Genomic DNA, 14,620 nt, shown 5'->3' with positions numbered 1-14,620 from the left:
TCTAAAAATTTGTTTCTTAGCTGATCGTGGTAAGTAACAAACCAGCATAAAATGCTCTAAATAGGACCACTAAAGTACTACAAGCTGTTTTTTAGCTGACATTACACAGCCTGTATTTCTGAATGACAAAATGCTTGAGCACTTGGGGAGTTTCAGTTTGTCTCAGGTTAAGAGGTGAGACCCAAGAGCAGCAATCAGGTAACAGAGTCGCTTTCAAGAAATGAAGACTTGCACTTACTGGAGGCCATTGCATGTTGAAAGGGCAACTTTGGAGTTCTTGATACCTCTAATGTTCCCATGATAATAACAGTGCTCTCCGCCCTAAGGGTGTTAAAGAAAAAATAAACAATTACTTTCAGACATTTCCCTTACATTGGAATAACTAACTAATCCTTTGCTGATGAAGAAATTTGGGTGAGAGCCTAATTCAGGGGTGGGCAAAATACAGCTCGCAGGCTGAATCCAGCCCACCGAATGATTTTACCCAGCCCATGGCTGCTCCTCTGAAGAACTGTATTTGACCCGTGGCTGCGCTGGAGTTTTTTGCCTTTGCTCTTCTTCTTCCTCATGCCAGCCTGCTGCAGCAGCACCACCAACTCACTCCCCTCCCTGGCTAGCCCGTGTTGTCCCACCTCCCCAGTGTACCACCTCCAAGGCAGGAGGCATGGAGCTCCTGGCTAGGCTTCTGCCTGGTAAGGCTGTCTGTTTGCCTCTCTGACCCTGAGGCCAACAAATGGAAGCTCAGGTAAGGTTCTCCCTGCTGGGGGAGAGGGGGTGCAGAGGGAAGAAGGCCAGGGCCTGGTAGGAGTACAGGTGCCGCTAACACAGTGGCATGCCATGTTCCTGCGCAAAGCTGCACCACATGGCCTCAGCTGGAACAGCTGGCATGACTCCTGCCCAACCCTGGCTTGGCTCCTGCCTGACCCCAAGTCCCCAGCACACGCCCGGGTTGGACAGGAATGGCACCAGCTGCACCCATGTGGCCCATCATGGCGTGCAGGAACACAGTGCAGCACTGGCCTGATAACATGCTGGGGACTTGGCTGCTGACTTGGAGCAGGGGAGGGGCTGCAGAGAGAAGGGGGCCAGGAGCCACAGGTCATTCAGGCCCAGTCAGGCTGGTGCCACGCTGTTCCCCCCGCTTCTCCCTGCACTCCTTTCCTCATCCCAAATCCCTGGCATGCAGCTGAGTCAGGCAGGAACTGTACCAGCTGCACCCACATGGCCTGAGACAATGCATAGGAATTCAGCACAGCACCAGCTGAGTCACATGCCAGGCACTCCAGGCAGGAGAGGGGGTGGGGGAGAAGAGAGGAACAAAGATTAGGTTCCCCTAATCATTGTTCTTTCTGCCCTTAGCTCAGGGGTGGGCAATTATTTGGGCTGGAGGACCACTTAGGAAGTTTGGGTGAGCTGTTGCAGGATGTGGGGGGTGCTGACCTGGTCCACAACAGCTCACCCAGACTCCCTAAGTGGCCCTCCAGCCCAAATAACTGGCCTAATTCAGGGATCAGCAACCCTTAGCATCTGTACCATGGCACACAGAACATGGCACACAAGGTCATTTTGCTCAGCATGCCACAACTACCCAGGCTCTGGGCAGCTGCTGCCAGCCATGGAGCTGAGCTGCTCACAGAAGGCGATGGGGAGCAAGCCCTGATACAAGCAGCCTAGGCTCTGTGGCAGGCAGCAGCTACCCAGAGCTTAGGTTGGGTACAGTAGGCAGCCAGGAGGCTGCAAACAGCTGTACCAGGGTCCAGAGCCTTGAAACTGGCTCTGTGACAGTGACGAGTGCATGTGTACCTCCAGGCAAATGGCGGGGTAAGAGACCAGGGTTGCACTGATCCTGGCCCCTCCCCTGCCATCCACCCAGAGGCGCATGTGCACCTGCCTCCAGCAATGAGGATTGGGCCCCTCATGGCTCCTCTGCTGTCTACCTCTGGCACGCTAAGTGGAGGCATGGCTCGACGTTGGGGTGTTTTCGGTACTCGGCCCAAAAACATTGCCCATGGTCTAATTGCTACATTAGCAGTCACCGAGTCTTCTGATTGTAAACAAGAGGGCCTGTGCTGAGCAAAACTTACTTACATGTGAACAGAGAGGGGTAGTTAGGCATGTTAGCCTGAAATCAGGCAGAAGGCAGGTAAAGACACACCTTATAGACTAACTACATTTAGAAATTCTTTTGTGGGTAGTATAAATTTAGTTAGTCTGTAAGGTGCATTTCTACCCTGCCTTCTGCCTCATTTATATATGGCTTCCGTAGTAGAGGCTGGTTTTCATTTTGTTAATCTATAAAAGGGTTGTCAAATCATCCAGCCCTTTGCTGAGCTGGTCTACAAGATGCATTGGGACTGACTGCCTGTGCTGCATACAGTGCCTGCAGCACTGGGTCCAGCCCTCATGCCATATACAACAGGTGCCAGCCATGCTTTGGGGCTTCCACTGCACAGTTCACAGGACAGACCTGGTGCTGCATGCAGCACAGGGGGTCGGTCCAGGGTGCATACTGCAGGCAGTGTCTTGCTGGACAGGCCCTGCTTGCTGGCTCAGGGACCAGTCCAGATCAGGCTCCAGGCCACCCATGCATGCCAGAGCCAGCACACAGGGTTGGTCCAGCAGGGTGTCACATGCAACCCATGCCCCATATTCCTCATATTCCTCAGTGCTGGAAGCCTGAATCCAGCCTGTGCACCATGTACAGAGTGAGCACCAGGGCTAACATGTGCTGCACACGGGGCATGGGCTGGACCAATCACACATGCTGTACTCAGGACAGGGAACCAGCACAGGGTGTGTGCTCAGTGCAGCTCCCCACTGGACCAACCCTCTTTACCAGCTCTGGCATGGCCCTGGAACCAGTGTGCAAAGCTGATCTGGGCATGGAAGGAGCCCCAGGGCTAATCCTAACCTGCTCCAGCCAGGGGCTGTGTGCAACAGCTGTGAAGAGTCCAAGGCTCAGCAGGAGATGGGCAGCACAGGTGAGGCACCCCTTCTTGTACCTGCTCCCTGCCTGATCCCTCCTGCTTTACCCCAGTGACCTGGGGGCTCCAACTGCAAGATGCAGCTCCACAGGGTGCAGGACTCCACCAGAGGTGGTGGCAATGAGCAGATACCTGCTACCTTCTTCCTGCCTCTCCCCTCCCTGTTTAGTCCTGCCAGTCCAGGGACTCCAGCTGCAGGGAGTAACTACACAGGTTACTGGGCTTGGCTGATAACAACAGTGGTGGCAGACAGGTTCCCTCTTCTTGCAACTACTCCCTGACTGGCCCTTCCCTGAAGGACTGGGGTGTCCCCACTGGCCTGGGGATGGAAAGTTTACTAGACTACACAGGAGAAAGGGGGTGTGACCACACCACCCCAGAATTCACCCATGGATCTGCTCAAAAAGAATGAGCACTGACATGTGAGAAAACAGTGTTTTGCAGAGATGGGATGACTAGCTGTGGCATCAGACCTCTTGGATAAAGAGGCTGAATTTCCTGGATGTCTACAAGGAGCTTGCCCTGTCCTACAACATCAGTAGTTAACGCTGAGGGAGTTGCTACCAGTGCAAAAATAGGAAACAATTTCAATCTGGAAGTTGGCAACCCCAGAGGGCTATAGCTTTATGGCAAAAAAAAAATTGATGTGGGGGTTATTGCAATAAAGATTTGCAAAGCCATAGGGAGACATCTTTATCTTTGTGCTGTCATTTGGGATAGTCATTGGGACAATCCCAAAATTATAAATGGTTTTCAGAGAATGGGGCTTCTAAACAGTGCTAGGACATAACCTGATAATGGCCTAATCTCCCCATCCATCTGCCATGGATACTCATCCCTGTTCTTGCAGGGGCTGATGGAAAACAGGGGAAGGTTTATGCATGGTAATGTTGGCAGCACAGGCAGGGCTTATAATGCTAGAATATTGAGATGTTTGGGTGTTTACAAATGTGGCCTGTCAAAAGTCTCATTTCTACAAAAAAAGAAGAAAGAAAAAAACAGGGGTATATGGTCCACCTTCATTTTAGGGGTATATGGTCCACCTTCATTCTAGGAAACCCTACCTACCTACTTCATCAGCCATAACTGATAAATCCATACACAGAGAACTACAGATAGCCCAGGGCTTTAGCCAAATTTTAAGCATGCGTTTGGGGGCTAACAGGTAGCTGGTGCTGCTTTCAGAGCTGCTAGGGTGCCAATGTTCCCAATGTCATGTGCACATTTGTGAAGCCAAAGGCAAATCATTCATAGTGAGTGACATAATGGTTTATCAGCACTTCAAGGATGTCATCCACAGCAGAAGTCTTCCAATTTAGTTGTTCACGCTCTGGCTCAGCAAGAGAACAGGAAAGTAGGGGTTGTCCTCTGCACCTACACCACTGTCATATGTCCTTGGTGATACAAGCAAGGCTTGTACCAACTTTGCAGTTTTCACACTGATTTTTCCTTGACCTCCCTATCTTGACTAGTAGCCTACAAACACATTGTATAATGGTACATTGTCCCTTTTAAATATTTACTGTGGTTATATGAAATTATTTTGCAACATGGAACATTTCCAGTTCCTTAGAGTGATTGACTGTGTACTGTCAGAAGAACCCAGGAGTAGGGTATACTCAGGCTTCAATATACATTAATGCAGCTGTTGGTCACATCTGGCACCCACATGCTCATGGTGCTGTGGTGTGGGAGGAGAATCATGTTCTAGCTTGACTTTGTTTTCCACCAAGAATTGAAAACTTCCAGTGGGCATGCAGCCCAAAATCTGTTTTGTGGAATCAAAGTTCAGTTTACAATAGGTCAATTGCTTGATGCAGAAAGGAGCTACAAATACAGTCTGTCAACACAAGAGGTTTTGGACAGTACTGTTATGCTATCACTGGAACCAGACAGAAGGGTATAAACAAATATACATTTGCAGCAATTTCAAAGGTGGGGGGATGGGACAGACATTGCTGTTGCTGTTATTCTGTAACTGTTAGGCAGCACCAGCCTGTAGGGATACAAGTGAGCTAAATCACTGCAACTTTTATTATGGATGAAGCGAGGTTACACTTCTGCTACACTTGCACTGCTATAGAATCATGCCAGGGATTCCTGGTTTTCTCTGTTTAAAAAACACAACGGCTCTGATAAAAACTGTTCATCCTCTGATTAAAACCCCCAAAAACCACAATTAAAATGAAATGCCACTATATGTATAGGTATCAATTGAACACAATGGTTTATTGATATATTTACAAATTTTAAAGCAATTTGGAAGCCTACTAGTGTCTCAACCACTATAATAAAATAATTTTTAAGTACCTATAAATTTTGGCATTTGATTTTGGGTTTATCATGGAAAAATCAGAGCTCCCCCTGCCCCTTTGCTCACCAGGATGCAGATCCAGGTCCCTCACTCTCAAACCACAGCCCCCTACCCCTGCTGGTGCCCCTCACTCCCCACCTACAGCCCTGCCTGAGGGGATGCTCAGCTGCCAGGGCTACAAGGCTAAGGACCTGGGTCTGCAGGCCCTGCCCGCTGCCTCCCCCATGGGCGGCACACAAGAGTAGAGCCCACTGGGGGGAGGGCAGGTGCAGGCTGCCCACTGTGTGTTCGGGCTCTCCACCCTGCTGCCCTCCCCCCACCGGGCAGGACCCAGTGCAGCAGGGCAGAGCAGGGCTGAGTGGGGAAGCTCCTTGCCACTGAGAGCCCTGCACCACCCTGGCAAAGTGTCCCCTAGCTGCCTGGCAGCAAGGGGCACAACTCCACACCACCACCCCTGCTGCTGCCAGGCAAGTATTTTTCTCAGGGTTGGAGGCATAAAGTAATAGGAGCTGCCTCCAGTTCAGCTATCCACCATGTGTTAGCCACCCCCGCCCCACACTTTCTAAGGACAACTTCTAGATTCCTCAGCATATAACGTTGCCCAAGCGATGTACATAGCCCATGAGGTGGTCCTTGGACATCTTGCCAGCCCTTCAGCCTAGAAGGGCTAAATGTGTTTGGTCAACATAGCCACAAACAGGCCTTCGGGATTTCTGGTTCTTCTTTCAATCTGGCTGCTTCGTACCCCAAAAAAGTAGCTCCCCAGTTCCACCAGGGCAATCCTCTCACATTCCCAACACAACCCTATACAGCTTCATTTCCTCCCTAGACAGACCTCTGTTTAACCTGAAAATCCCCTGAGCACCTGCAGTTTTCATTCCACACAGACTAAGAACTAGTCTGGCTTGATCAGCTAAGACTTGGGATTCAGAAACTAGGCAGAGCCAAATCTCAGGAGCCGAACCTGTTAGGTTTGGTCCCAATGTACCTAACATATACTGACAGGATGAGAACCCTCACAAAATGCAGCTGCGTGTCTTTTCTTTTAACAGCCAATCAGAGTGCGAAGAAATGTTCGGACTGGTAGCAGCATGCCTCCATGATGGCGGGGACACAGCAGATGGAGCCTCGCCCCCCCGCCCTGCTCCCTACAGGGGATGACAAAGGAGGAGTGGGGGCGAGGCCACCAGAGCTAGCCTTGCCCCACCCCCTTGCTCCGTGGAGGTGGAGGTGGTGGTGCAGGGGGGAGCGGGGTTGGGATGCCATGGGGTGGGGGGTGGCCACTAGTGCTGGCCTCGGCCCACCCCTCCCTGCTTCCATCATCGCCGCCTGCAGGGCCACCGTGGGCTGATGCTGCAGCAGCGTGGGGGGAGAAGCAGGTCTGATGTGCGGAGGGGCGGGGGGGGGGAGGAGCGGGCATGCCATGGCAGTGGTGGTGGCAGTGGAGGAGTGGACCTGGCCCCAGGCCTGATGTAGGCTGGGGGGGGGGGGGGGGGCGAAGGAGCAAGCCCCAGTGGGGGGAGATGCTGGCCCACCACGGCAGTGTGGGGGGAGCAGTGGGCATGGCCTGACATGGCAGCAGTGGGGGAGGGCAGGAGCAAGCCTCCTCCCCCACCACCCCTCCCCTGTGTCAGCTCAAAGCCTGTTCCTCCTGTCCACCTGCACTGCTGGGTCGGCCTGGGCCCACTGTTTGCCTCACCTGCTGCAGTGGCCTGGCTTCTCCCCACCCTTGGGCCCAGTCCTCCCCTGCATCTGGCCCAGGCCCACTCCTCCCCTCCCCCCGCCACTGCAGGAGTGGGCCCGGGCCCCAAGCAGCAGGCGGGAAGGGTGTGGCAGGCCCAGACAGGGCTCCATCCCCGCCCACTCCCCCCCCCGGTCATTCTTGTCAGGCAGTTGGCTAGTCTTTTACATAACTGCATAGTAATTAAAGCACTCGTCCATAAAATGAGAGACCCTGCTCAGCCAGAAGGGGTTCAAAGCCACATTGCTCATCATCTAAGAGAGTGCTCTACCCACCAACCTGAAACTTGCATTGGAGGGTGAGTTTGTCTGTGACAGGGACAGGCAATTATTTTAGCTGGAGCACCACTTAATGACTTTCGATTCGCTGTCAAGGGCTGTAGGGTAATCCTGACCCTTGACAAGTGCCCTGCCCCCTGATCGCCATCCTCGGACCAGAAGTCCCACCCCTAACCCCTGACCTTAGCCACTAAAAGTCCCCACCCCCGAAATACTCCTTTTGGGAGGCAGGTTTACCATCTTGAAACCAGACAAAAAACAAAACATATACTAAAAAATCATGCATCTACTATTACATAATTTACTTCTATTTCAAAAAATATTTTTGTCCTGATTTACATGTGTTTGCATAGTGTATATAGAGGTGATTGCATAATAGCTCAAAATAAAGTCTTACTCTTGTATACTGTACGTGGGAGAGGTTGGGGGGTTGTGAAGGGGTGTGGGGGGTGGAAGTGTCTGCCCTCCCCGCTAGACTGTGTGGGAGGTATGGGGTCAGTCACAGGTTAGCGAGTAAACAAATGTCTTGTTCACAGAGTGGGTTGCATAACCCCCACCACTGGCAGCAGCAGCATGTGGCAGGCCCTTGGGGTGCTCCTGGCCCACTGCAGGTAGAGTTCCCTAATGGCACACAGCTCCAGCTGAATCCATGAGCTGCATGTGGCAGCAGAGAGCCGGACAGGCCCGACCTGCTGGCATGCCTCTTCAAAACAGATCAGGCTGGCTCCACGCCAGCACATGGGGCTCCTGACACTGCAGGCAGGAGCCACACCCAATTGGGCCAGGCCGGCTCCATGCCTCCACATGGGGCTTCCAGCACTCCAGTGGGGAGCCTCACATGTAGGCACAGAGCCCAACCATCCTGAAGGTGTGAGAACTGGGAGCTGCATGGAGTTGTGCACCATTGGGCCAGGCAGGCTCCATGCCTCCACGTGCAGCTCTCCACTGGAGTGCTGGAACCCCATGTGGAGGCGCAGAGCCAACCCAGTCCAGCCCAATGGCACACAGCTCATGCCACACTCCTCCTGCTAGCATGGAGCCAGCCTGGTCCAGCTCAAAAGCTCATGCCAGTGGGCCGAGCGGGCTCTGTGCTGCCAACTGCAGCTCCCAGGATTCAGCCAGAGCCGCATGCTGCCAGGGAAGCTCTGCCTGCTGCAGACCAGGAATGCCTTCAATGGCCTACAATCTGCTGCTGCTGCCAGCAATGGGGGCTGTGCACCCACTCTGTGAATGAGACTTTTTTTTTTTTAAACACATTAACCAGTGACTAAACCCATACCTGTTCCACAGTACCAAACAAACTGTGTGAAGACTGATTCTGCCCGACTCACTTGGAGGAGCCAGGAAAGGAAATAAGGCCTACATAAAAGAAAGGCAAAACATAAAAGAAAGGCATCCTTCAGTATTGAAATAATTTTTATTTTAAGAGACTATCAAATAAACATAGGAGTAAAAGAGAAAACCACCTCCAAGTAGCAGAACATAAAATATGAAAAATATGGAAGATAGAACAAAAGTATTACTAAATCAAAATGGCAAATATTATCAAACTGTTCTTCAAAGTGTCAAAAAATGCATACAATTTTGGTTACAACATATTAATGATCCAGATGCAAGATATTAATTTTCAAACCATCATTGACCCATTTGCAATAATTTCTTGTTTCAAGGTAAGGCCATTTTAAAATAAGGCCTTAGTCATTTTTATACTGCCAAGCTATATCACTTCTTATGCATATACTGATTTTCCTCCTGTTCCCTAATCCCTTTTATTTAATTTCTATACACAGTGCAAGTAGAGCAGCACAAGGTTATTAATAATTTTCATTCTGACTATAAATAATCAACTTTCTATAAAAAAGTAAAATCTCCAGAGTACCCTATGTATTCTGTATTTCAGGCAATTGCACATATACCAACAAATTACTAGACCAAAATCTAAATCCATTATCTCTATACTGATAGGCTTAAAATCTAATTCTATCCTTATTGCTGGATAGGAGAATTACTAATCCGAAAATACCATGACCCACTTGAGGGATAATTTGCTGGGACTGTTAAGAGTCTTAATGAACTGCCCATTGTGAAAAAGGATGGTAAATCTTACTCTATGTAAATAGTTTAATGCAGTAAACAAGTAGAGTGCATTTATTTAATTTTTATTATTAGAAATCTGGCAGCAAGAGCAAGATTAGGAATGATTCAAGCCATATTTATTCAGAAAGAATATATTAATCCCACTCTAAAACTTTCAAGAGTCTAAACACAAGAGAAAGTATTTAAAATTTAGAAAATTTTTAATATCAGATACTTAGCTGTCATGGGTCAGTGTGGCACCACTGATGTCAACAGAGCTTTATCAGTTAAGGGCCCAGCCTTTAATATCTGCCAACAATCCCAGCTAAAGCCAAGGCAAAAATGTGCAATAGTTTTATTGAAAAAGTTGCAGTATAGTACAGCTGTATTACACACAAATCATTTACTACATGTACTATTCAACCTCAAAACATTTTCACTAAAATGTTGTATGCCAGTTGGATTCAAGCCAGCACAATCAGTTTTCAGTCTCACTGTTTCCTCCATTATTCTAAACTATCATACAGTATGAGGAATCATTATGCTTTTAATTAAATATTTTAATTAAATATTAACATCAGCATCATATTAATTTTGTATTTGTATTTATTATTTATTATTCCATTTAAAATCTAAACAGAAATAGAATAGGCTTTATTGTGCACAATTAGGTTCAGATATTCTAATAACATGAAGTCAAGTTCAGTCATGACACTATTTATTCAAACATGCAACATGCAGTGGTCCAACTTCTGTGGAGCACTTCCAGAACCAACCCTACTTGAACAATTCCTTTTAACACCTAAACTGTTTAAGCCTTTCTTACACACAGCTTCATAGAAATTACTCATGTTAGTAAGTGATGCACATTTTCTTCCTAGATGTTTTCACTCCTATAAATATATCATATTTCTAGAAAGAAGAAGTTTCATCAAGATCTTACTCTTCTAAATTCAGAGAAACAAACAGTATACTACTTATCTGTATCTAAAAAAAAAAGTAGTAAACAGATTTTAAAACCCTAAGAAATGTCCCTTGCTTGATTCTCCTTCAAAATAAATTCTTTGTATATTTTCTAAACATGTGTTAATGATGCCTCTTGTGGATTATATGACCTCAAGAGCCCTATTAGCGTTTCTAAATCAATTGACTCAAAAAATATCCCCTAGGAAGTATGGATCAAGTTACTGCAGCATTCAAAGGTGGCCCATTTGCTGAGTCTAAAGTTCTAATATAATCCTCCAGTCAGACTCATGATTCAGCAACCGCACTGCTCAATGCTGGTGCGGCAGCATACAATTGCTTGAGTTTGTGGAAATGCCAGAAGGAATTGTTTTCTTGCTTCATTTAGCATTTTTGCTTGCTCTCCTGAGTACTGAGTCTTAATGAAACTAAGCAAATCCCTTCGTATGTCGCAAGATCCTTTGCCCATTGGAAAAAAGATTATGTACTGAAACACTTGCAATAAACAATTTTAAACTTTGCACACATGCAATATTTGAACTCTAACTGAGATTCTCAATAATAAGGTCAGAACAATCAACCACACACAGAATGAATTTCCCCTTGGACTTGAGATGACCTACTGAAGAACTGCCTTACACTCAAAAGCTTGTCTAACTTTATCCCAACCATGCGTTTGGTCCAATAAAAGCTATGACCCAAAAAAACCTTGCCGATTGGATTTGAGGGCATAAATGGGACTGATGTGTTGCACTGGGCATAAATGGGATTGATGTGTTGCACTGGTCTTTTTTGCCCTCTGACTTTCACAGATAAGTAGGGGTCTACTTAGGGGGCTAACGTGGTCCCCATTTGGGCTAACGTGTTCTCCATTTGGGCTAACGTGGTCCCCATTTTCAAAAAGGGGAGGAAGGAGGACCCGGGCAACTATAGGCCAGTCAGTCTCACCTCCATCCTTGGTAAAGTCTTTGAAAAAATTATCAAGGCTCACATTTGTGAGAGCCCGGCAGGACAAATTATGCTGAGGGGAAACCAGCACGGGTTTGTGGCGGGCAGATCGTGCCTGACCAATCTAGTCTCTTTCTATGACCAGGTTACGAAACGCCTGGACACACGAGGAGGGGTGGATGTCGTATACTTAGACTTCAGGAAGGCCTTCAATACGGTATCCCACCCCATACTGGTAAACAAGCTAAGAGGCTGTGATGTGGATGACTACACAGTCCGGTGGGTGGCGAATTGGCTAGAGGGTCGCACCCAAAGAGTCGTGGTGGATGGGTCGGTCTCAACCTGGAAGGGTGTGGGCAGTGGGGTCCCGCAGGGCTCGGTCCTTGGACCGATACTCTTTAATGTCTTCATCAGTGGCTTGGACGAGGGAGTCAAATGTACTCTGTCCAAGTTTGCAGATGACACAAAGCTATGGGGAGAAGTGGACACGCCGGAGGGCAGGGAACAGTTGCAGGCAGACCTGGATAGGTTGGACAAGTGGGCAGAAAACAACAGGATGCAGTTCAACAAGGAGAAATGCAAAGTGCTGCACCTAGGGAGGAAAAATGTCCAGCACACCTACAGCCTAGGGAATGACCTGCTGGGTGGCACAGAGGTGGAAAGGGATCTTGGAGTCCTAGTGGACTCCAAGATGAACATGAGTCGGCAGTGTGACGAAGCCATCAGAAAAGCCAATGGCACTTTATCGTGCATCAGCAGATGCATGACGAATAGGTCCAAGGAGGTGATACTTCCCCTCTATCGGGCGCTGGTCAGACTGCAGTTGGAGTACTGCGTGCAATTCTGGGCGCCACACTTCAAGAAGGATGCGGATAACCTGGAGAGGGTCCAGAGAAGGGCAACTCGTATGGTCAAGGGCCTGCAGACCAAGCCCTACGAGGAGAGACTAGAGAAACTGGATCTTTTCAGCCTCCGCAAGAGAAGGTTGAGAGGCGACCTTGTGGCCGCGTATAAGTTCATCACGGGGGCACAGAAGGGAATTGGTGAGGATTTATTCACCAAGGCGCCCCCGGGGGTTACAAGAAATAATGGCCACAAGCTAGCAGACAGCAGATTTAGGTTGGACATTAGGAAGAACTTCTTCACAGTTCGAGTGGCCAAGGTCTGGAACGGGCTCCCAAGGGAGGTTGTGCTCTCCCCTACCCTGGGGGTCTTCAAGAGGAGGTTAGATGAGTATCTAGCTGGGGTCATCTAGACCCAGCACTCTTTCCTGCTTATGCAGGGGGTCGGACTCGATGATCTATTGAGGTCCCTTCCAACCCTAACATCTATGAATCTATGAATCTATAATTCACAGTTTTGCAGTTTTTGCGGAAACCACAAAGACCCCCTTTATCTGTGATCGCCAGGAAACTGCATGGGCCACAATTTCCCACAAAATCAACCAAAAAAACCCAACCCAGTGTACTATTCATATAATACACTGTTTTAGAATGCCCCAGTGCTTACTGCAATACAAAGACAGCATAACAGACACTGCAGCCATAGATCATGTGATTGAGAGTTACTGTCTGCTAGTGACGTAGACTAAGTGAAGGCACCAGTCAGTGAAGTAAAAATGTTTCTATTAAGGTTAGCATTAATAAGTATTTCTAAACTTTTTGTAGAATGCTACATATAATAAATTGTTATGATGTTATAATTTATATACAGTATGAATTGTATTTATAATATATTTAGATTTAGATTTAAATTTCATATTTAGATTTATAATATGATAAATTATATGATATAATTTACTTCCTGTGTAATTTGCTATTAAATTATATGGTATATGCCTCTCTGCCAATCAGCGGTGAGAGACAGGGCCGCAGGGCAACGCACATGACATCAGCACCATGATCAAGCCATGAAAACTTCTTTGTCTTGTCAGGAGTTAAGTAGACCCCTCATATAAAGGCTCACCATTTCTATTGTTCTCTGGCATTTGTAGCAACTTTAAAATTCCAAGACCCTAGTCAGTTTAAAGAAGAAAATTGTTCCCTTGAAAACATATTTCATATCCCTGCCTCTGCATCTGCTTTTTCTCATTCTAGTACTCGAGCAATCTTTGTTATTTCCTCTACAACAAACAAAACCATGTTTATTTTTGTTCCCCTTCCCTACTTACAAAGGACTATGCTGTGAAACACTCTCTCTCTTTGGAATATCTTTTATTGGATCAACTGTAGAGTTAAAAGAGATGTTAGACGAGCACAGGCTTTCAGGCTTCCTCAGGTCTGGGAAAATAGTATGTACAGCTTAAGCTAAATATCAGAGGCTGTAAGTAGACAGCATATTTTTCCCATGTGAAAGGCTTTTGTTCTAGGATCCTACAGATATTTGAGTCAACAGTCCCACTTCAGATCTCTCTGAAGTATGTAGGAAAAAATATTGGTCTGAGACAAAAAGGCATACAAAAAAGTAGAACTCTCGGTTCCAAAATGATACCTTTTATTAGACCAACTGGAAAATGGCAAGAAAATTGTCCTTTTCTGCAAGCTTTTGGGATCAAAGTCCCTTCGTCAAGTTCTGGGAAATGTGTAGATGGTACAAGATGGTATAAAGTCCCTATAGGTAGAAAATAAACTTCATTTTTGCACAGAGGGAGGTGAAGATGGAAGGCTGTCCCTCTGGGTCCATGAGAGTGTCTTTGTGAGCTGTGTTGAGTAGCTCTTTGATGTGTTGATCAGGTAGAATTCCTTCCCTGGAGGCATCAGATGGCAGGCAGGGAGGTAAAAAAGACTTCCTTGTTGTTCTGCATTGAAGTTTAAAATCCAAAAATCAGCTAAAATTCGGCATCTTCCATGTTTCAGGGGTGTACTTGGTAGCTGTGTTGGTCTGAGACAAAAAGACATACAAAAAACTAGAACTCTTAGTCTAATGAAAGGTATCATTTTGGAACCAAAAGTTCTAGTTTTTTGTATGTCATTTTATCTCACACCAACACAGCTACCAAGTACACCTCTGAAACATGGAAGATGCCGAATTTTAGCCAATTTTGGATTTTAAAAACTTTTAAACTTCTTTTACATGTGGAGTTAAACACAAACCATTGTCTTATCTAATATTTAGCTTAGGCTGTACCCGTTTCTAAAAAACTTGTCTAACATTTGAACCACACAGCTGGTTCTGTAAAAGATATCACCAAGAAACCCTTACTGCTGGTATATTTCCTTAACCATCATGGACAACAACACTCTGTTTGGAATGAAATTTATCTCTGTTCAAAACATCACTTAAATTCAAAGTAGGTTCTAATTTCAAAAAACTAAAG

General features: G+C 47.0%; 1 protein-coding gene across 5 annotated transcripts in view; it reads right to left on the bottom strand.

Annotated features, from left to right (window-relative positions):
- ADAM23 (ADAM metallopeptidase domain 23) overlaps window positions 1-14,620 on the bottom strand; it is a 192,704-nt gene that overhangs the window by 90,395 nt on the left and 87,689 nt on the right. For all 5 annotated transcript variants that reach the window (XR_009462034.1, XM_019492168.2, XM_019492165.2 and 2 more), the window contains exon 5: window positions 239-321. Coding sequence is in view for 4 of the 5 variants with exons in the window: in XM_019492168.2 (XP_019347713.1) it covers window positions 239-321 (83 nt within the window). In the remaining variant the exon portion in view is untranslated. The remainder of the gene's footprint in view (window positions 1-238; window positions 322-14,620) is intronic.

This window comes from Alligator mississippiensis, chromosome 4, assembly GCF_030867095.1.
Source record: "Alligator mississippiensis isolate rAllMis1 chromosome 4, rAllMis1, whole genome shotgun sequence".
Taxonomy (NCBI): Eukaryota; Metazoa; Chordata; order Crocodylia; family Alligatoridae; genus Alligator; species Alligator mississippiensis.
This window is presented reverse-complemented; position numbering and strand designations above follow the sequence as displayed.